General features: G+C 36.5%; 1 protein-coding gene across 1 annotated transcript; it reads left to right on the forward strand.

The window, feature by feature from the left end:
• Window positions 1-396: 396 nt before the first annotated feature.
• LOC126973063 (ionotropic receptor 75a-like) lies at window positions 397-23373 on the forward strand. Its single transcript, XM_050820177.1, has 13 exons — window positions 397-504; window positions 1909-2062; window positions 3463-3552; window positions 3629-3708; window positions 4720-4847; window positions 5474-5531; window positions 7885-8000; window positions 8590-8798; window positions 10492-10539; window positions 13317-13501; window positions 15521-15659; window positions 20452-20614; window positions 23181-23373. Exons 1-13 carry the CDS (start codon window positions 397-399, stop codon window positions 23371-23373), a joined length of 1671 nt encoding a protein of 556 aa, XP_050676134.1.
• Window positions 23374-24220: the final 847 nt, after the last annotated feature.

Below are 24220 nucleotides of genomic sequence, written 5' to 3' on the forward strand. Positions count from 1 at the left end.
GCAGTATCTATTCTTAATGTTATTTAACAAAGCGCTAGCTTGTTTAATAACAAAAGCATTGACGTTCGTTTTTATTAACAAGCCGAAACACTTCAAAAGCAATAAATTTTATTGGAACCCGAGCCGGTTGATCTTGGCGTCGGAAACGCGCGGCGGCTTAAGACTGCCATGGGTGCCACGCGCTTTGTGGTAGCTTAGCCACTGACGGGTTATATTTCTGAGCATCTTATTCGTCTGTCTCATCATCTTTAACAAAGTATAACACAACATGAATTCGTTATACTTACGTTATTATGATACGTAAAACGTGGCTAATCTTTTGTTATTTATATTTTAGCGAACACAATATATGTGAAGGCTTTCATGGAGAGTGACGTAAGGATTTCCATAATATCAATGACCAGACCAAGTATTGGTGGGGACACCTTACATACACAATGGTATTTGCCACTCGGGGTTTTAATAGATGGATCATGTGGAAATGTTGATTTTATTTTCGAAGAGGTGATGCATATTTTTGTATATTTCATGCTTGCAATTTAAATACTGTTCAATTATATTAATAAAATTATTACCACATTGTAATTAAAGTTACGTTTAAATAAGTATTCGGTATGCATTTTGTTAATTTGGTTTGCATTAATTTCGTGGAGCTCTTCCACGGGTAGTCTTAAAAATGTCTATATAAGATTATCCTTTTTTGTACCCCTGGATATCGCTTTAAAATCATCGCTGCAAAATTTTACGATTATCATTTGAGTAACTAATTATGTTCGTATTTAAATATGGGTTATGTAAGTGTGTATGTATGTGTTTATGAGTGTATGTATGTATGTTTGTATGTATGTAAGTAGTGTAAATGTTTGTGTGCATGTATGTTTGTGTTTGTGTCTGTTTGTGGAGTGTGTTTGTGATTGTGTAAGTGGTGTATGTCAGTCCGTGAGTGAGTGTGAGTGGAGTGAAACGCTTACAGGACGAGGACTAACGTCTCGTCGGGTATCAAAATAATGTGTGGTGTATCTAGGTTGCGGGCCGCTGGCCATCGTCAGAGTGACGAGTGCCAGTGGTTTGCGGTGGTTTACCGCGCCTTGAAGTAGCGTCCAATTTAGCACTGCGTATTTAAGCTCACAGAGCACGGCTTTACAGGTGGGGGGTGGTGCCTTCGCCGGCGGTGATCACAAGTCCTGGGGGATAGTTGCGTTGTTGGATATGTTAAGTGTTCTCGGGTGCACAATATAATGTTAAATTATTTATTATATTATTTAACGCGACTGAAAACCAGTGGGAGGCTCCTAAGCACAGGATGCCGGTTAGATGATGTGTACCTACCATAACGGCGCCTATTTCTACCGTGAAACAGTAATGTGTAAACATTATCGTGTTTCGGTCTGAAGGGCGCCGTAGCTAGTGAAATTACTGGGCAAATGAGGCTTAACATCTTATGTCTCAAGTTGACGAGCGCAATTGTAGTGACGCTCAGAATTTTTGGGTTTTTCAATAATCCTGAGCTGCACTGCATTTTAATGGGCAGGGCGTATCAATTACCATCACCTGAACGTCAAGCTCGTCTCGTCCCTTATTTTCATTAAAAAAACTCATCTCACTCATCCTTATTGGTCTATTTGGTCTGAAACTACCTTCGATTGGTCTGAAACTAGTCCGTCCCTACAGGGATTGAACGTGAGTGATGCCGTTAGATATATAGTTGATAAGTTTCACGAATGAAATTTCTACTGTAGTTTCATTAAAAAATCAGACGTGAGCCAAATACCCTACTTATTGGAGTGCTTAACTCTATCATTTTTTTAAGTGAAATTAATCACAGAACGCTAGTTACAATAATATTTGTTGATGTACAGCTTTCTAATGGAGTAGTAAGTGTAATAAAATGTAAGGATGTCGTTGCAGGCATCGAAAGGCGGTTTGTTCGACGCGTCGCATATTTGGCTCATTATAGAGAATGCAGGCAGTTATGGTAATGTTAGTGGGATGTCGATCGAGTCTCGGCTGCAGCGAGCAAACCTGAGCGTCGACGCTGATATTGTTGTAGCGCAATACAATGGTTATATTTATTGATTGTTCTTTACCACTGACCTGTATAAACACCACTGGAAAGGCTGTTCCATATGATTGACAGCAACCTTTTTGTATCTATTTGAAGCGCCACTCGCGAGCGTCCAGAGAACTAATTTTGACGTATAATACAAATGGCTGCGAAAGAACGTACAATACGCTGAAGTATTTTTGCATTTTGAATTAAATTCGTTCGTTTTCCGTGTTATTTATATATATACCTCAAGAATCAACGTAATAAAGTACACAATTTTTTTTTTGTAAATAATTTCCCACCATCTATCGCTGTTTGCTGAGGTTGTCATCACTAGTTTTAGTACCGCAGACTCTCGCTACATGGCCAACAGCGTCAAAATGGCGAATATCAAACAGGGACAAAAGCACATTGACAGCCGCCAGTCCAGTTGTATATAGTAGATGTCAATGATCTTTACTTTTTGTAACTAAAACGTCTATCATGAACGTGAACGTAACATCCGGTGATCATTTGACAAGGCCCGGAAACCCGTAAGTCGTTTCTGTCTTCTTATTCCATAAACAATCTTCGACTCAATATTATAGAATGTACCTAAGTGTAAACTGATAAATAAATTTATTTGGCTCATGAATCGAACGATCTAAATGGATTCCACTAAACCTTCATTATTTCATTTGGAAAAAGTAACGATAAAAAGTGGTCGTATTATGGACCAAAAAGTAATATATTATATATGTTGTAGTATCTAGTAACGTTTATTCATAGGTAAACATCAGAATATTATTATATGTAGATAAAAATACCAGCATAAGATTACATCTTTAATTTATCAGTGGGAGGCTTTTGCACAGGATGCCGGCCGCGACGTTTTGAATCAAGTTGTGTTCATTATCGTTGGTCGGTGGACCTTATGTTGAACGTACTGTCAACCTTTTGACATTTCTTGCTTTTGTTTTAAGCGCGACGCTTTTAAGTATGCTAAGAAGAGCTTTTAATCTTGGTAATATTATAAATTATGAACAAACCAATACAAAACAAATCTTATTACTATATTTCAATATTATAATTACACCAGTGGGAGGCTCCTTTGCACAGGATGCCGGCCAGATTATGGGTACCACAACGGCGCCTATTTCTGTCGAGAAGCAGTAATGTGTAAACATTATTGTGTTTCGGTCTGAACAGCACCGTAGCTAGTGAAATACTGGGCAAATGAGACTTAACATTTTATGTCTCAAGGTGACCAGCGCAATTGTGGTGCCGCTCAGAATTTTTGGGTATTTCAAGAATCCTGAGCGGCATTGCATTGTAATGGACAAGGCGTATGAATTACTATCTGATTCTTATTGTCATAAAAAATGTTTTCAGAGTAACATTTAGTTTCGCTAATAACATATACACTTATATTACAGATAATGAATATATACTAACTGATATTTTCAACTTTGGAAAGATCCAAGGTAACAAGTTGGAGAGAAAATATCTGGGAGTATGGAGAAATGGTAATGATGAACTAATACACTTACCTACACGAGTCTTAGATAGGCGAACAATATTAAATGCAGGTTGTTGTTTTAGGATTGCATTTTCCTCCGTTCCAGTTCAAATATTATGATCGATGGGACTTTCATAACTTGACTTTGAGAGCCGTCACCGTAGTAAGTATAAAGCAACCACTGATAACTTTGTTGAGAAAAATAATTGACAATATCATCAGTGACAATATTATCAGTCTCGCTTAAGAAATATTACGAGTTCTTATCTCACAAAAGAAAATCATTATATTATGAAATCATTTCATGAGATTACTACTTCTATGTACTACTTCTGTTTAAATAAAACACTTTTAAAAGATTAAAACGCGTGTAATTGTAACTTTTTTTTACATTAGTTGTTTGCGTAAAAGTAGCTATTTTATTATTATTTTAGTTAACTCGACGTTTCAAGACCTTTTCAGATCTCGTTTTCATGGGACTGCAGATAAAATGAGTCAAAGATAGTATTTGTCATAGTTTTCATTACGAAATTTTGCGCCATTTCTTGCCTCGGAATGCGAACTTGAATATAAATTCAAATGTAACTCTTATTCTTACATGCGTTTTAAATCCTTTAAAAGTGTTTTATATAAATGTGTAACACTCGCGTTAATCAACTACTTCTGTTGTTCCAATTTTTATAATCATTAAATGTTTTCTACATATAAGATGAGTCAACAAGCATTTTTAAAGAAATAGTAAATTTTATACAGTTTTGCTTATTTATTCTTAAATTATGTTCGCATATAATAAAGTAATGGTTTCTGCGATCATGATTCTTTGCATCTAGTTGTACTAGTGCAAACCCAGATATTTTATCTGGTGTGAAGTATGTGAGGTGGTGGCTAATTTTCAATGTTATGGGCGATTAATTAAAATGATTTTGTTATAAGAATTTTTTTTTGTACAATACATGACAGGTAAATAATATTTGGAAGTGGTAAAAGTTATAAGTGGTTGTTAGGATGAGCGATCGGAAACAGATTATTTATAAACTGTATGGGTTTATTTACAAGCGTTAAGAATCATTCGATAAAGATTATAACAAATTAGTAAAACACATACTTACATGGTTCATGCTTAGCTATATTTAGATTAGTAGGTAAAATATAATAATTGTGTTATCTGTGGCAGATATTGGGTGAAGATAAAATATTTAGCGAAGAAATTATCACCAGTTCACATTACACGAATGGTGTGAGTAAATTTACCAAGGAACCTGCAAACCTGTTGAAGATATTAAGATCTGTTCATAACTTTAGGTAAATAATTATAATTTATTTTGTAATAAGTAGGCAATAACCACGCTATTTAATGTTGTTCGCACCAATTAACTAATATTCATAATCCTCGTTCATATTCCCTTCCCCGCAAGCGCACTATTATATTGTATTTTACAACTTAACCGCACCCGACGGAAAGTGGCGTGACTAGTTACGAGTTACCTTCCGGCCGCCGGTATAAACGCAAGTGATTCGTGAATCGCACTGCACGTATAAAAGCAAGGTGCATCTCTTACACAGTCACGGTTATATAACTCATTTCTGAGCACCGTACAAAAGTTCAATTAACAGTTCATAACGAACAGTAACGATAAAAAGTGGTCGTATTATGGACCAAAAAGTAATATATTATATATGTTGTAGTATCTAGTAACGTTTATTCATAGGTAAACATCAGAATATTATTATATGTAGATAAAAATACCAGCATAAGATTACATCTTTAATTTACCAGTGGGAGGCTTTTGCACAGGATGCCGGCCGCGACGTTTTGAATCAAGTTGTGTTCATTATCGTTGGTCGGTGGACCTTATGTTGAACGTACTGTCAACTCACTTTCGATCTGAATCATTCATAATAATATTTACTTTGATTTTGACTTTTAGATTTAATTATACTGTGGCTGGCCGGTGGATTGGACCCACGGGGAGAAGCTCCACTCCGGTATAAACTGAACACTAATATATTATTTATTATTAGATGTTAATTATAAAACGGGATAAAATTAAATTATTTAAACTTTCGTGAGTCATTATTAAATTATTTATTAATACGGAAGAAAAAATAATAGTGAAGAAAGAATGACGCATCAAATATATAAGGCAAGTGTGTGTGGGCAAGTCGGTCGCGGGAGACCTCGTAGAACATTCGTCGACCAAATTCGGGACGTTTTGAGAAAAGGAGAGGTCCGAAGCACCCGCAACCGGCGAGCATGTATGAAAAGAGTAATGAATGTAGAGGAAGCGCGTGAGGTTTGTAAGGATAGAAGCAAATGGCATTCTATTGTCTCTGCCTACCCCGACGGGAACAAGGCGTGAGTGTGTGTATGTATTATTAATACGGCTTTACTCACGTTTTGTCGGAGTCGGCTTAATAGAGACAAGGGTTAGGCTCTGCCACCAACTTGGAAACCAGTGTTACAAAACGCGTCTCGTAATAAGACCCATAGTGCTGATAATGATGTTGTGGACATTGTCAGTACATTTTGTGCACACGTGTACACCAATAGTGACACCGTGCTCGTCATCACCGGTGCAACTCGCGCCTCCCGCCCTGAACAGCCGCGCACTAAGAGCCCAAGTCCGCAGTAAGAGGTGGGACGTTATCGCGAACCCACCACACTCACCCTGATGAAGGACCTCCGAATGGTCCTAAACTAGTCGGTACCTGTACCGACAAAACGTGAATAAAGCCGTATTAATAAATAATGGTATAACATTAATACTATAAAGAGCAAGCAACATGGTTCGCCATCATGCAGTGGGTTCTGTTCTGTTTAAATAAAAAGAACAAACAGATTAAATTAAATTTCAAAATACATTATAGGCTTAGATCATTTATACGTCTAGATAGAGTCTCTTGCTGTTAGACAACCGATAAAAACAGGCCAGGAATATTAGTTTAGTGTACGTGACAAGCTACGTCTTACACTTACGATTTGTATGACACTTAGTGTTGGCGTACGTGAATTGCGCAAAATAGAGGTTAGTTCTAAACTCAAATGTTTTCGAGGTTTTCACAGCAGCTGTCATAGTCTATCTAGACGTTTAAATGATCTAATATTATAGGTATTACTGACAATATGTGACCACTGACGAGTCTTAATGCGCCCGATGAGCTTCAGTACTATTTTACCATCTTATATTACATATTTTTTCATAATGAACACTACAAACAGGTACACAAAACAAAACTAATTGTAAAAAAATGGCGTGCATACAAAGTACACATGTCAGAAGTGAAACTTCTTTGGAAAACTAATTTTTAAATCTCTTATTCTCTAAATCTACTGTTTTGTAAAAATTTTAATAAATCAATTTTTTCATTGAAATTAAAATTTTGTTGTTGTAATCAAGTTTCACTTCAAGTAGAACTTCAGGCTAGTAGGCAATATGTTCTACTTACTGGCGGCCGATACAACGCTAGTAGGGAAGATGTTCTGCTGACTAGCGGCGTTATGTGCTTCATTCTACGGTCGCCCTTTCCCACTCTTCTTTAATCGGTATCAATCGCTCTCTCCCTTGAACAAAAACCTCCTCCTACTCCTCTTCCTGATAAAATTTTCGTGACACTTTATTGCATTTCATCCGTAAAAAAATTACCCTCATGCGCGGAAAGATGTTTCACTTCAACAAGTCTCGCAACTCAGTTCTTATACCGTAAAAAGTTGTGAAATCCATGTACTACAAAATCGGTCAATTTATTTAGTCTAATTAATTTGTGAGACTTAATCGCCAATTTCCTCTAACTACCTGGTGACCATGAAAATATGAACACAAACTATCTGGGAGATTATTATTTTTATCTAAATATAATAATATACTATATAAATGCTTGTTATAAAATGTCGATCAACAATAAGCCAAATTAAATACTTATTGCAATTAGTCGAATTTCCTATCATCTATTATATAAAATTCTCGTGTCATGGTGACTTTGAACTACTCCGAAACGGCTTGACCGAATCTCATGAAATTTTGAGTGCATATTGGGTAGGTCTGAGAATCGGACATCTATTTTTCATCCCCCTAAATGTTAAGGGTGGTCCACACGACTTTTTTATTTTTATTTTTTTGGCATTTTTTTTTAAATTTGTTTGATTATGAGTCAGCATTAAAAAATACATACAACTTCAAATTTTCACCCATCTACGATCAACAGTTACTTTTGTATCGCGATTTTAATATCGGCAATCCAACGTTTGCTGGGTCAGCTAGTTTTTTTATAAAACAAACAGAAAACTTTACCAATGGAGTACTTTTATGTAAATTAAACAATACAATATTTTATTTCACAGTCGGTTTGCAGTATGTTATACTGGCAAGAACAGGATATTTCGTACACTAGTATCAGGATGGTTAGCAATTGGTCGCAGGGTATCGACTTCATACAGACTCCTGCTTCGTATTTAGGGTTTGTACTTAGTGGAATAAAGTAGCGGATGGTAATTTTATATTAGTTTTTAGAAGATAGGAATTTACTTAATATGAAATTGTAGAGATATTAATATAATGAAGAACTACACAAATAGGATAGCTTGTTGAATTAAAACCTATTAGCTATTAATGTATATAATATACAAAAGTGAATCCTTTATACCTTATCCTTAAGTCTTTTTAATGAAAATAAGGGATCAGACGAGGAGGACGTTCAGCATCAGCTGATATATTAAATGATACGCTCTGCCCATTACAATGCAGTGCCGCTCAGGATTCTAGAAAAACCCAAAAAATTTGAGCGGCACTACAATTGCACTCGTCACCTTGAGACATAAGATGCTTAATCTCATTTGTCTAGTAATCTCACTAGCTACGGCGCCTTCAGGCCGAAACACAGTAATGTTTACACATTACTGCTTTACGGCTGAAATAGGCGCCGTTGTGGCACCCATAATCTAGCCGGCATCCTGTGCATATGAGCCTCCCACTGGTAAAAGTAAAAAAGCTGTAAAAAATTATGATTCAATGGAAAGTTAACAATAAGTAAATATTCTCAATTTTAGTACAAAATTCTTCTACCTCATACCAAATAAAGGAATTGGAAGTTATGAGAACCGATTCCTGTCACCTCTGTCTCCCGGGGCGTGGTGGTGTACCCTCGCTGCAGCCATCGCTTGTTCAACAGTCCTCGCTGCTTCTGTTTCCCTGGAGAGGAAGCCATTCTCAGGCTTGTATGCTATGCTGAGTATCATCAGTATCATGTCCCAACAAGGTATATCAAATTCAATATTTAATTAAAAAGCTGAGCTGAATTGGAAAGTCATGGCAAGAGCCTTTCAGCCACTTATTTGAATTGCCAAATATTTCGCTTAAATGCCACTGCTTGTGGCGGCGACGTGGGACGTGTTGTTCCTTTGGAAGGTCATGCTCATGGACGGGCGCTACTTGAGGTGGCAGGATGATTCCGTTACCAGAAACCCTGCCTCATATTTTTAAAGTTAAAGTTATTATATTTTTTATAATCGCAAATAAAAATCGCAAAATACCTTCATTTATTTACAATGTGCGTGAATTGATGCATTTACTGTACTCAATAACTTTTGTTTTTACGTATTAATTTACATTTACTTTTTTTTACTTACTCGTGTAAGGCGTTGAGTATTTTTGTTGTGTCACTTTACATATTATTATGTAACTTTAATTATTTGTAAAAAGATGAAGTTGAAAATGTTGATTTAAATAAAAGATTAGCAATGAGTTTCTTGCCACTTCTGAACAGAAGATTTATCAGTAGCTTTAATGAGAGAACTCTCATTAAAGCTACTTCTTCTCATTAAAACGCAACCCTTTCCGAAGTGGCGGTAAATATAAATTGAAAAGAAAACTTTTGACATTCATAAGTGTCATTTGTTTGACCTACATGAGTAAGTGGTTTTGATTTGATTTGATTTGCAATTTTAGATTTTTACTACATTATGACGGCAAGACAAGCCGACGACGATACGATTCATCGTCGTATTTTCTCGTCATACTATAATCCTCATTACTTCCGTCCCAATTCCCGAAATGTTAACATTTTTCTAAAAAAAGATCCTTGATAGACTTATTTGCTGTCTAGGAATTGCATTTTTTTTAATGAAAATAAGTAACGAGACGAACAGGACGATCAGCTGATGGTAATTGATACACCCTGCCCATTACAATGCAGTGCCGCTCAGCGTTCTTGAAAAACCTCGGCAAAACCGCGGCGAAAAAATTCGGCACTACAATTGTGCTCGTCACCTTGAGAAATAAAATATTATGTCTCATTTGCCCAGAAAATTCACGAGCTACGGCGCCCTTTAGACCGTAACACAGTAATGTTTGCACATTGCTGCTTCACGGCAGAAATAGGCGCCGTTGTGATACCCATAATCTAGCCGGCATCCTGTGCAAAGGAGCCACCCACTGGCTACCAAACTAGACACCATACAGACACCAGAGTATCAATTACCATCAGCTGAACGTCCTGCTCGTCTCCTCCCTTATTTTCATAATAAAAGCTTACGCAACCAGCCCTTAGTCGTGTAAATTGAGTATAGATAATATTATAAGTCACACATTATCAAATGTCAAAACCAGTTGGAATAAAATAGAATAGAGTTTATCTGAGTCCTCGCCTGCGCGGTACAGGGGCGCGGGGGTATGACGACAAAGGGGACTGAGACAGGTGCGGGCGGCGGACGAATTTTTGTAATCGCTCATTTCGCTAAGCGCATACCCCCGCGCCCCTGTACCCTGCAGGCGAGGACTCAGATAAACGGTCGGCCTATAAATTGTAATTAACATAATAAAATGATTCAATTGTTAACAAGTACATTATTATGTCTTAATATTTAATCAATTTCTAAATAACAAGATACCGCTTTTGTGAAATCATATAACGTGCATCAGAATTTAATTAATTCAAAACTTCTTTTTTATAGTGTTTGACGAGGGCGTGACTGTTGCAAATTCTAACATTTCTAGTCAAAGTAAGTGAAACGACCTTAGATTAAGGATTGGTCTCCACTGCGCTCCAACTAGAAACCGCACTACCTAAGAATAATAGTTTTTTTTATTACGGCAACCATTAGATGCTTGTGTGCGTCGCATTTTGACACTCAATGGCATCTTTGAAATTCTGTAACATACGCTTCGTGTTATTTTACATTGAAATTAGTAAAATATAAAGTGATCCTAGTATCTTTCTTATTTCTTGAAGTTAATTTTCACAAAGTTTTACTAAGCAACACGCCATTTTAGTTTCAAGTATTAGCAAAGTTTATTACGCCTATTTGGGGGTAGTAAAAGTTGCCGTACTTTGCGACTATGCCTGCGGTCTCTAGTTGAAGAGCAGCGGAGACCAATCCTTAATCCAAGAAAACAACAGATATACAATTAATAAAAAAAATAAGGCCACACACAGGGGATGAAAATTAATGCCAATACTTTTAACAGTTGTCGAGTGTGCGTGATAGTAGATAGCTATTGTTATTGGTATTATTGATGTCAAAATATCAGAGATCACCATATCCAGCTGTTGTTTCTGTATGAATTTCTTCCAAAGTGAAATCACCTGGATATCCGCAACTGGAATCAGCAAATAAAACAAATCTGTACCAATAAGATTAATATATTTGACGCGTTAATCATTATAGTATTTCAAACATCTATAACTACAATAATATAATTTCATATTGAAAAGTTCTCATTTCAATCTATCAAATGAACTAATGGATAACCTTTAATTATAATAATAATAGGGGTTAAACTATGAAATTGCCGTTTTATTCTAATTAGTATTTCGAATTGACATAGAACCTTCATGGTTTGAGATTTTTGAGTGAGACTTTTTTCACATGGTACCTATGTAGCTCTTTTTTTTAAAATGTGCAACATTTGAGTATCGACTATCAGTTGTTTTTTTTTATTCAGCTTACACAAGAAAGATGGATACTTCTAAAATTCGATGTATAGATAGAAATGGTAATCATATTTTGAGTAAATAAATATGTTAAATAAAAAAAAATTATTTGAATTTTTCAGTACAAATCGTAAAATGTATGAAACAATAATAATTATATGGATAAAGTACAATAATATAACACAATTAAATAAATTCAAATACAATTCTGTACATAGGTTTATATACTTTCTTTACTTTAAGTATATTAATATTGAGACAAGCAAGAAAATAGCGATTTTTTATTATTTTCAAGAATATTCTAAGCGTGATGATCAATCACTGCAACTGTTAGCTCTTTAGAAAACTGAGGAAATCTATGAACTATTTTGTTATAACGGAACGTGGACAGAACGACCAACTTTTCAAATCTTTAAAGGTTATCATTATAATTATATAAATAGATTAGAATATATGAAAAGATTATAACTTGTGAACATCGTGGTCCTGTCGTGGCGCCGTTGGTAATGCTAGTGATGTAATGACTCCTCTCCACTATCGGCGATGATCGTTACTAGTTGTATAATCGTCTGTCATCGGCAAGTTAATCGCTGATCATTGTGTAAGCATCCACACGATCGTCCGTGATCATTTATTGAGCGGCAGTACTTCAAGATTGAAGTGGAGTTTTAAAGTGAAACTTTTATTACATCGTCTCAAACTTTTTCGTCTGTGTGTTGCATGTCGCGTGACAATCGGGCGGTGCCTATAGTTCGCAGCAGCTGACCGTGTAGTTTATAGACTATTACTCATTTGTGCCAGTACTCCACGCTGTTTTGTTTGTTTTGTCAGTGTTAATGTAAATGTTGTTATTTATTAAAGTGAAACTTTTATTTCCTTTTGGTAAACAACGACACAGCTAGTGAGTCCAAAAAACAGATCAACGAGGAAAAAGCAAAGAATTAGTGCAACAATGAATGACGATGAATTAATTTTTCGCAGTAAAAAACAGAACGAAGACAGAGCACGTGCTTATAGAAAAAGGAAAAAGTTTCACTTTTACCGTGGTTTCAAAAAACCACACAATCCTTTTTTTAACCGCTGCTACCATTCATTTAATTTAAGTATACAATATTTATGTTTGGGATTCCATATATGTGGGTAGTTCTGATAAATTTCTATTAATTTAAGTGTTTCTTCATTTTACCACCCAGTAGTCTTTGTATCGTACTCGCGGTATGTAAATAAAAGGAAACGCGTGAATTTGATGCGTGCCCGAAAAACCGACAAGTCATCGGCACGATCACTATTATAGGCGATGTTCGGCGACTAGAAGCGAATAAGCCATACGATCGCCCTCGCGTGTAATCGTCTTTAATCGCCGATTGTGAAGAGGCGCCTTAAGGTGATGAGTAAGCAGAAAACGCGCAAACGTGGTGTTTTTAGACAAGTTTTGTGGTGAAAGTATAATTATTAATTAATTAACACTACTTAATTCTGTTACACATATCCTTAAGTCTTATTTGTAGGTTGCTAATGCTTGCTGTTGGTTATAGTTAACACTGCCGAGCCTTTTTGAACTACCACTTTTCTTTGAAGTTTAACAAGTTTTTTGGCATGGCGTGACGCATTTTTTTGGTACTTCTCTCAGAAAGTTATTCTTACAGCTTGTACATTTTTGTGTAGGTTCATTTATTCAGATTAGTAGTGAATAACAAGGATTGTAAGCATATAAACTGTTTTCCACCCAAGAATTTTGAAAATATTGGCTTTGTTACATAGATGGCGGGCCGGCAGCCGTGAACTCATATCGTTCAAGGTCGCTGGCATTTAGTGTCGCCTTAATACAAACATGTTTCGGGTCAGGTCGCCAGGTGACGCTCGCAGTGGCGGGCCTGACGAGCGTGTTACTGTACAACTACTACACGAGCAGTGTGGTGTCGTGGCTGCTGAACGCTGCGGCGCCGACATTGTCCACCATTGATGAACTCATTGATAGTGACTTCGAACTTATATTTGAAGACATTGGATACACGCGCGGGTGGCTAGAGGTAAGCGCCGCTGTTCACTGTCCACATTATAGGTTTAGTGCTATTAAGATCGATTATTTCTTATATTATCAAATATTCCTATTCATATTAGAATATGAAATCAATTATTGAAAGTGAAAAACTACCATCTGTGAGGCTCCTTTGCACAAATGCCAGCTAGATTATGGGTACCTCAACGGCGTCTATTTCTGCCGTGAAGCTGTAACGTGTAAACATTATTGTGTTTTGGTCTGAAGGGCGCCGTAGCCAGTAAACTTATTGGATAAATGAGACTTCACATCTAGGTGACGAGCGCAGTTCTAGTGCCGCTCAGAATTTTTGGGTTATTCAAGAATCCTGAGCCGCACTGCATTGTAATGGGCTGGGCGTATCAATTATCATCAGCTGAACACCCTGCTCGTCTCGTCCCTTATTTTCATTAAAAAAAAACCTTCAAAAATTTATGCGTCAGACCTGAGAAGAACGGGCGCAACAAACTCATCGGCCGTCATCATTTTTTATTAAATTTCGATACAATCAAAATTATAATTTAAACGGATGGCGGTTGCTCCATTCCCAATCTGTGGTATCATGAAGCGATTTATGTTATAGCGTATAGGTTATACCACGTCTATTAACATTACTTTAGTATTTCGTAATAGTACCTATCTTTTGTTTTGGGTTATGTTGTAAAAATACTTACTAACTCGACTTAGCCAAGTAGTAGGCATAACAGATTTATGTATGTTACTGGTGTGAACATTATGATTCTAGAAAATTCGCATAACCTACCTTTGTTGATACCTAATAATATTATCAAGAATATATTTATATAGAGACGACAGTTAAAATAATAGTAACTGATAATAAAAAAATATTATTAAAATAGGCGTTACTTTACGGAAATCAATGATTATTCAAATGATTTCGTCGTAGAAAAAGTCTCGCAAAAATCACTTGCCAGATTTTGGCGAGACTACACCTCCTGAGGATGCTTCGTGTAGAGGCGAAACACGTGTCGAATTGTTTAAAGACAAATAAAGAAAACTCACATCATTAAAATTACTAATAATAACTTTATTTCCCAAATATTACAATAAATAATGTTATTATAGTATTACAAGTTAAAAACATGTTTCAAAATTATATTATTAATTATTAACATACAATATTTACATTAAAATATGTTTATTTTCTCATTATAATTGTTTTGGACCTAGGTTATAAATAGAGCGAAATAACATCTTATGCAGCACAAAGATTGTATTAATACCGGCTTCATTTCCCCATAACAATATACCATAGGATATAATACGATGAAAGTAACTCAAGTATACTAGTCGCGCCGTATCTATGCCATTTAATCATCTTATCTTTTTAACCGTGTTTGCTGCAGAACTAATTGTAAATAAATAATCCTTCAATATTCATTTACGGTGTGTGTGGCTGATGCAGTGATACTCAATAACTTTTGCTTTGTACTTACTTTTTTGACTTACTCGTGTAAGGCATTGACTGCTTTTTTATGGAAAAGGAGGACAAACGAGCGTAGGTCACCTGGTGTTAAGTGATCACCGCCGCCCACATTCTCTTGCAACACCAGAGGACTCACAGAAGCATTGCCGGCCTTTTTTGCGAAACGTAGCGGCGTAAACATATAAACGTATTTGACGTTTAAGTATTTTTGTTACATCACTTTACATATTATATTGTAATTGAAATGATTTGTATAACGATGAAAATGTAAATGTTGATTTAAAACCTCTCATTAGCTCAACCCATTACGAAGTAGCGGTAAATTCAATGATGAAAAATTGTTTTTTTTACATTCATAAGTGTCATTTTCATGACCGACATGAACAAAGTGATTTTGATTTGATTTGATTCGATATTAGAGCTATATTGTTATTTAGGATTAAGAGTAATACTGCTGTTCAAGAATACTGCTATATAAAATCTTTAAAAATATTGAATGCCTAATTTATATCCATCAGGAAAATATAATTTTCAATTATTCTCCGTAAAATATTTATATTACAGGATGTCGGGTTTTATTACTACAGTGGGTATAAAAACACAAAAGAAGACGAGCTGAGGGAAAAGAAAGTACAGAATGTAAAACGAATAACACCAATGTTTCAGTCTGTCCGCGAGGGCGTGGAGCTCATTAGGACCGGAGGTACCTGCTCGTATATCTCATGCACAACATTATAATATTGGGAGTAAATTTATTATATTTATTATTCAAACAAAACAAATCTTATACCTATATTTACAATACTACGACTACATAAAATTAAAACTATCATTACGTGGAAGCGTACCAAGAATACTGGCAGCATTACCGCGTTGGATAGCAAGGCTGACCCGTTGACCGACACAGCTGCCAGCGCTAAATGAGTAAATAAAGGAGTAAATTAATACCAACACAATATATAATAAATAATGTAAACTAAACTTTAAGAAATTATATATTTTTTTATGAAAATAAGGAACGAGACGAGTATCACGTTCATCTGATGGTAATCGATACGCCCTCCTCATTACAATACAGTACCGCTCACGATTCTTCAATAACCCAAAAATTCTGAGCGGCACTACAACTGCGCTCGTCATCTTGAGACATAAGATGTTAAATCTCATTTGCCCAGTAATTTTACTAGCTACTGACAATACACCAGCCCTTCAGACCGGAACACAGTAATGTTCACACATTACTGCTTCACGACTGAAATAGGCGCCGTTGTGGTACCCATAATATTTTTAAACTGAAAACAAATCGTCGTAATCTGTATTAGACAAAGATGATTTGTGAGAAGAACCGTCCGCAATTATGACATAACTATTGTTTTATCATTTCTGTTCTAACTCTTAGATAATTTATGCATCTAAATAGAGTCTATTCCTGTTAGACAACCAATAAAATATGCCAGGAATATTTTAGTGTGCGTGACACTCGCGATTTGTATGACACTTTATGTTATTGTGCGTGAATTGCTCAAAATAGAGGTTAGTTTTATGCTCAATTTTTTTCGTCGTTTTCACAGCTGTCATAGTCTATCTAGACCTATAAATGAGCTAAGTTCTGATTGTTATAAAACAATGTTTATTTATTTATTAGAGCAAACTCTTACAAATTAGACTCTTAACATGCACATTTAAATATAGTAATAATATGGATAGGAGTTAATCTAAATATATATAAATTACGTGACACGTTGTTTGTCCGCGATGGACTCCTAAACTAATGATCGGATTTTAATGGGGATTTCTTTATGGAGTGCAGTTTGATCCAACTTGAGAGATAGGATAGTTTTTATTTCAATTTGGGACCCATAATTATTTTGATTTTCAATATAGAATTTATTGACGCACGGTTTGACAGTTCTGCTGTGAAACAATTTCATTGTAGGTTCTATACATAATATAGAATGTCATTGATAGGGAGCATATTTTACAAAATAATTATTGGTGTTATGAAATATTACTGACAAATTCATAAAAAACAGTATTTTATTTATTATGCACAGAACAACGTCTGTCGAGTCAGCTAGTTCAATTATAAAATACAACAGCTTCATAATTTTTGCTACGTTTTAAGTCGGTCACTTTAACAATTGTAAAACTAAAATCTAAAATCTATACGCTATAAATTTTCTCTACTTTTATGGTGAGATCCACTAAATTTTTCGATTTATTACCAGATAGGTTTTGGATTCCTTCTTTGGGAATTTCTTTATATTTAAATTGTATAAAAATATGTGAAGCTACAAGTCGCTGTACGTCCGTCCACATGAGATTCAACGGGACGCAGGTCGGAAGCCAACTGCAAAGATGATGTAAACACTACGTAATAAGGACTGCTTAAGTAAAAATTTAGTTTAGTATGAAACGTGCAGTGATTTGACATAAGTTTGAAATAATAGGTAGTTATAACAGTATGGCGATTTGCGCCAGAGTATAATCCGGCTAAGTTTGAAAGCGAACGGATAACGGCGATAACGGTAACGGATTTCGGCTATCTCCGGTTTTTATATGATTATAGCCGTCATCTGTCAATGAGTCCGGTCAATTTAGACCAAAAAATGAGAATGAAGTTACATAAAGTCCCAACAAGCTGAAAATCAGTGAAATTGTTCAAAACATAATTATAAACAATTTTTAAAAGTTCCTCATCATTCCCTTGTATGGAAATTTTTTTATTCAAGGACAAAGGTCAAAAAATGAGTACTTTTATGATAAAACTTACCGTTTTGCTGAAAATCGCGAAAAACTCATTTTTTCGCCTTTCACCTTGAATAAAATATTTTCCAAAATGATGGGGAAATTTTAAACATTGTTTATAATTAGGTTTTGAACAATTTCACTGATTTTCAGCTTGTTGGGACTTTATGTAACTTCGAATGTCTAAATTGACCGGACTATAATGTATCAATAACTGCACGTATCACTCGATTGAGCGAATCTCTTTTTTCTAAGAGAGTTTTGCAAGGCATACCAACTGTACTATTACAAACAAAGAACTTAACATATACGGAAAAGAGAAGCATTTTACTTCGGCAATGCTTATCGTACAATATATATATATATATATATATATATATATATATATATATATATATATATATATAATACGCAAATCAAATCTCCAACCTACTGGCGTAATATTTTCTCGAAGTGAAAGTTTTTTCAGGTGCGCTGAACTATTTATTTAGTCGGTACATAAAAAATGTATTTTTGTAGTATTAACCTCGCCTTGATGAAGTTTTTTTAATATCCTTTGTTGGTCGAAATAAATAATTTATTATTATTATTATTATTTAACTGTTATTATTATTATACTTTTTCATTCTTTATAATTTAATACTGCAAACATTTTATATAGTTATTATTAGATAAAAAAGTTGACTTTAATTAATTCTAAATCATAAGATACCATTGTATAAAGTAAAAATAAAACAAGGTAATTAAATTATTAAAATTCGTGAGTCATTATGCAAGTCAGCAGTAAAAGGTGGGACGTTATCGCGAACACACCACACTCACCCTGATGAAGGCCCACCAAATGGTCCGAAACTAGTCGGTGCCGACACCGACAAAAACGCGAGTAAAGCCGTATTTATACATAATTAAATAAAACAAGGTGTTTAAATTTTTGAAAAAAAAAACTTTGTCAGAATTTTGACAAATTAGTATGATCTTAAACGATATAATAATTATAATAATAATAATAATTCCTTTATTTCAAGCTACATGGCCCATAAAATTAATACCTTATAGTCTAACATACATATGATATATAACTTAAATCTACGTCACATTTTCGCGGCGATGTGAGACGCGGTTTCGGTAGCTTCCGGCGGTCGGCGACGTCCGCGATACTTGCGGAACACGACCCCCTTCGGCCACAGCTGCACGTCCAGGAAGGTTGAAATATGTTCTGTCGGGACGCGAAAAACAAAAGAGTTGAAGTCTACTGCGTGACGCGTCACCAACTTTTCGACACCCAACCGGAACCTTGTCTTCTCCACCAAGTACTGAACAATGTCGGAGGCCTTGGTGGTGTGGTGAAAGCGAGAGACGTAGATATACGTCGCTGGGATTACGGGACGCAGGAGCTGGTTCTGTCCTATCGGTGCTGTGCCACATTGGTTATGACTAGGAGGTCTCCTCTTCTTCCGCTCCACCTTAATGAAGCCCTCCTTATCGGTCAGACCCTTCGACACAGCTCTACAAGCGGGTTCGTTGCGGGCGTGCTCGCTTCCACTCTCTGTCCTCAGCACTGTCCGCTTTCTGGGTTGCTGGCGGATGGCAGCAGCATAGTCACGTTGAGGTGTTGACGTAACGACAGCAGGCGACACCTCCGAGAGGGGAGGAGGTGAGAGACGGGTGGCAAGTACATTACCGCTTACACGTGCGGGCGCAGCGGCCGGTGTCGAGTTGAATTTCGCTGATTCAATACTCGCTGGCGAAGCAATGCAAGCCCCACGTCGTGTGTTGATGTTATTGGCCTCTATTGACCTACTTACAACGGTATTGTTGCGCAAAGTCGCAACTTCAGCTTGCAGGTCCGTGATGGTGTTTTGGGATGCCTCTAATTTCAACACTACTTCTGCCAGGCCTGCCTTGAGGTTTGTGATGTCCTTCAGCAACCTGGTGACGTCGACATGGTCGAAGGTGACGGGCGGTAACTTGTTCAAGTTCCTTGCCACGAAAGACGGTACGTCGTCAGGATCAGTCACCTTCAGGAGATTTATCATGTCCTGAAGACTTCTCTCTCCCCTTTCATCCTGCGGGACGGCATCTGGTCGGTTCTCATCAAAACCTCGTACAGGAGCGTCTTGGCGTTGATGATCTCCTCACTCTTGAAATTTGATGCACAGATCTGGATGATGCTGATCTCGTCCATAGTATCAATTGCGTGCTGAAGGAATGCCAGAAATTCATTGGCTATGAGTTTTTCGGAACTCATAGTCATAATAGCGTGCAGCGGCGGTTGCCGCGCAGATCGCGAATATAAATTATATTCGTAAATTCAGTGAGCATGTACGTTTCCGAGCGCGATCGGAACTGAACGAAATTATAATATGCTCATAATATATTGTTCAAAATTTTAGATTCCATATTAATTGAAATTCTTTAATAATTTCTATAGTTTCTTGAAATAAAATTAAATAAATACCCACTATATTATCTATTGTTACTTATATTTTTTTTATGGAATAGCAGGACAAACGAATGTCCCAACTTAACCTGTTGTTAAGTGATCACCGCTGCCCACAATCTCCTGCAACACGGAAGGTGTACGCGCTTTTTTTGAAGGTACCCATGTCGTATCGTCCCGGAAACACCGCACAAGGAAGCTCATTCCACAGCTTTGTAGTACGAGGAAAAAAGCTCCTTGACTATATTTAAAATATTTAATTAAATTATATTACAATATCCATACTATAATTGTAACTTATATTTAGGTTACGCGTATCATACAGAGCCGTACAACGCCTACCAGTACATTTCTAGAACATTCCACGACACAGAGAACTGTCGGCTCGGTTCCTTGCCCATGATGCCAATGGTGCCCACATACGTTGTGGTGCAGAAACATAGCCCTTACAAGGAGTTCTTTGACTGGAGGTAAGATGAATCTTATTTTAAATTTGCAATAATAACCCAACCAGATAGCGGCATTTTATTTGTAGAATAAGACTCGGTAGTTAGTCTGGATATACTTTGATCTAGTATGTAATTAAAATGATTTGTAAAGTTAATTGAATATAAGAACTAGTAATACCATTTTGTTCTGAAAAAGAGCACCGTAGAGTTTGTTGCTCGTTCTTCTCTAAGGAAATCTGCCTTCCGAACGAGCTGTATGAAAAACTTACATATTTCAAGTAAGTATAATGCAATTAAGCTACGAAATAAAATGTTTTTGATTTGATTTGATTTTCTCTAAACTTCCATCATAATATGGACATCCCGATAGGGTATTATAAAGGTTGTTCCTACTGAAAGCCCAATTCCTTTATTGACTTCCTTAATTGACTGTGTGCTATTTCCTACAATATTCGTGCAGCATATTTATGGTATTTTGGATTCCTATAACAAGCATTAGTATGCTGACGACGGTAATGGACATATTATGCTATACATACACGTAGTGCTCTCTCGGAAAATCACTCAATTGTGCCGAAAGAAACTTGTATTTTCTACCGATAGCACTTTTGTGAAGGTGGCGGAAAAGGGTTTAATACCAAAATTCAACCTTACACAAAACATTTTTCATAAAAAAATTTGAACTGTTAAGTACAGTGCATGCATCAATTCACGCACACTATAAATAAATAAAGGTATAGCACCTTTTATATAGAGAAACACTTTAAGCATTTGACGTCTACATAAAGAAAATTTAAATATAGCTTTACATTTAACAACAAAGGCAGGGTTCTTGCTGATAGGATCATCAAGCCACACAAGTATCGACTGTTTCACGAGCTTAATATATTTATATAAATATATTTTAGAGACGATAACAACCCTCCTTGCTACGCTATACCTTAATAAATACTATAATTTTGTTAAACTGAAAAATGAAAAATGGGTTGTTGTAGAAAGTTGCCAATACTTTTATTGTTTTTCAGAGTAATTTCCGTTTCTCTCTACACATCGTCGCATTTGATGGAACCACTGAGAAAAGAAGTGGGCCTATTCTTCCTTAGGGGTTTCTTCTATGGAATTTTTGTACGCTTTCACCGCATCTTCAGGGCTCGTAAAGCGAATGCCTCGAATTTCATCTTTAGTTCTTGGGAATAAATAAATGTCCCAGGGCGCCAGGTCAGGATTGTATGGCGGATGACTCATTATCTCGACACCTGCCATTGTCAAATATTCAACAGTCCGTTTTGCAGTGCGCTGAAGCATAGTCGTGGTAAAGGAGGATCCTGCTTCAAGGGCGCTGCTGTCGAATTTTTTCAAAGACAACAGGCAAACAGCGATTGACATACCAGTCTGCAGTAACCGTCCTTCTATCTTCTAGCACAACTGTCGCGAAATGATCTTTCCGACCAAATAATGAGGCAATCATCTGTTTTCCTTGACTTCTTCCTTTCTTTACCTTAGTTGGCCTATTCTCGAAAAGAAACACCCACTGAGCTGATTGTCTTTTGGTTTCGGGTTCGTAGCATTATATCCAGCTGTCATCACCTGTAACGATGTCAAATACAGCATTTGAGTCTCCGCCGTTGAACCTATCTAACATTTGACGACACCAGTCCAAGCGAAGTTATTTCTGGTCGTCGGTTAAAGTATGAGGAATCCATCTGGTACAAAGCTTCCTGACGCCTAAATGTTCGTGTAATATTTTTGAACTTGACTCATACCAATGCCTAGGCTTGCCCGTATATGCTGATAGGTCACTCTCTTATCGTCCTGTATCATGCGTCGCACAGCCCAGGTGTTATCTTCAGTAATCGCTGTTAAAGGGCGTCCCTCACGCGGATCATCATTGAGATTACGTCCACGCTTAAACACGTTAAACAATTGTCAATTGTAAATAGTGGCACGAGATGGGGCTTCATTAAGAAATGCTAATCGCAGCCTATCATAGCTTTGTTGTTGAGTTAGCCCACAACGAAAGTCATAACAAATCATTGACCGAAAATTTTCTTGCGTTAGGTTCACGTGTAACAAGAGTTTTAGATTGCCACCAATTCACAAAAACAAATGAGAAATGAATGCAATATACTACATTAGGTTACCAAAGAGTTCTGAAATTGAAATTCAAAAAATGGTTTCACCAGCAATGTTTCTAACTGGCCAGTTCTAAACATTTTCAGTGTTACCACGCCAAATGTCAAAAATGTAGATGCGAATATATTATTAAATGGAGAAAGATTGGCGAATAGGCTTAGTTCTGCAGCATATGCGGTTAAGAAGATTAGACGGTTAACTGACATAGATACGGCCCGACTATACTAGTCGGGCCGTATCTATGTCTAGTACTTTAGTTATTTTCATAGTATTATGGTCCTATGGTATATTTTTATGGGGCAGAGCGGCTGATATTAATACCATCTTTGTGCTGCAGATGAGGGGTTTTGACGCGATTTATAACCTTGGTCCTAAAGAATCAGACTTACGTGATTTTAATTTTGTATATATAAGACTTACGTGATTTTAATGATTAACACAGATTTTTTGTCAGTTTATTGCGGCTCAAAGAACGAGGTTTCACATCGGTAATCAAATCGCGACTGGCCGGCGTGGAGTCTCGGTGCTCGGGGAGCAGTCCGCGGGCTCTGGCCCTCGGCCAGGCGGCGCCGGCGTTCACGGTACTGCTGCATGGGCTTCTGGCAGCCGTTCTCGTGCTGCTCCTGGAGATATTGTCGCATCGGTAGCCTCATTGACAGTATTCAAAGTATTCTACTGACAAATCGCGCCCGAAACTTTAAACCAATAAATACTTTAGTTCTGCCGCCCATATTGTTATTCCGAATCGATTTTCATTTTTTTTTAATGAAAATAAGGGACAAGACGAGCAGGACGTTCACTCAGGGAATTGATACGCTCTGCCCATTAAAATACCACTCAGGATTCGAGAAATCCCTCAAATTCTGAGCGGCACTACAATTGCACACGTCACCTTTAGACATAAGATGTTAGGTCTCATTTGCCCAGTAATTTCACTATCTACGGCGCCCTTCAGATAGAAACACAATATGCTTACACATTACTGTTTCACGGCAGAAATAGGCGCCGTTGTGGTACCCATAATCTAGCCGGCATCCTGTGCAAAGGAGCCTACCACACTAGTAATCGTTATCCGCATTTCGGACTGCACGCATTGACAATAAAATATTCTTAATGGCATTAGTGTTAATTGTTCCGTCCGGAGAAAATAAATAATTAAATTCAAAGAAACTCAAAATTCATTTACTGTTCGAAATAAGTATTGCGTGGGCCCGCTTAAAATTTAAAATTTAATAGTCAAATTACTTGCTCAAAGCAAATCAATTCTGTAATTCCTAAATATATAAAATACTAAAATATAACCCTGTAACAATTGATTTATTGTATCTTTAATTCAAATTCATATATTTTTATTCAAAATAGGATGATAAAAACCTTATTGAAAGTCAAAAACTACTACGCATTCGCAAATGAATGTCTCAGACTTGAGAAGAACGTGCGCAAGTCACTCAGCGGGCTTCTTCTTTTTTTTTATAAATTTCGATAGAAACAAAT

This window comes from Leptidea sinapis, chromosome 28, assembly GCF_905404315.1.
Source record: "Leptidea sinapis chromosome 28, ilLepSina1.1, whole genome shotgun sequence".
NCBI lineage: Eukaryota > Metazoa > Arthropoda > Insecta > Lepidoptera > Pieridae > Leptidea > Leptidea sinapis.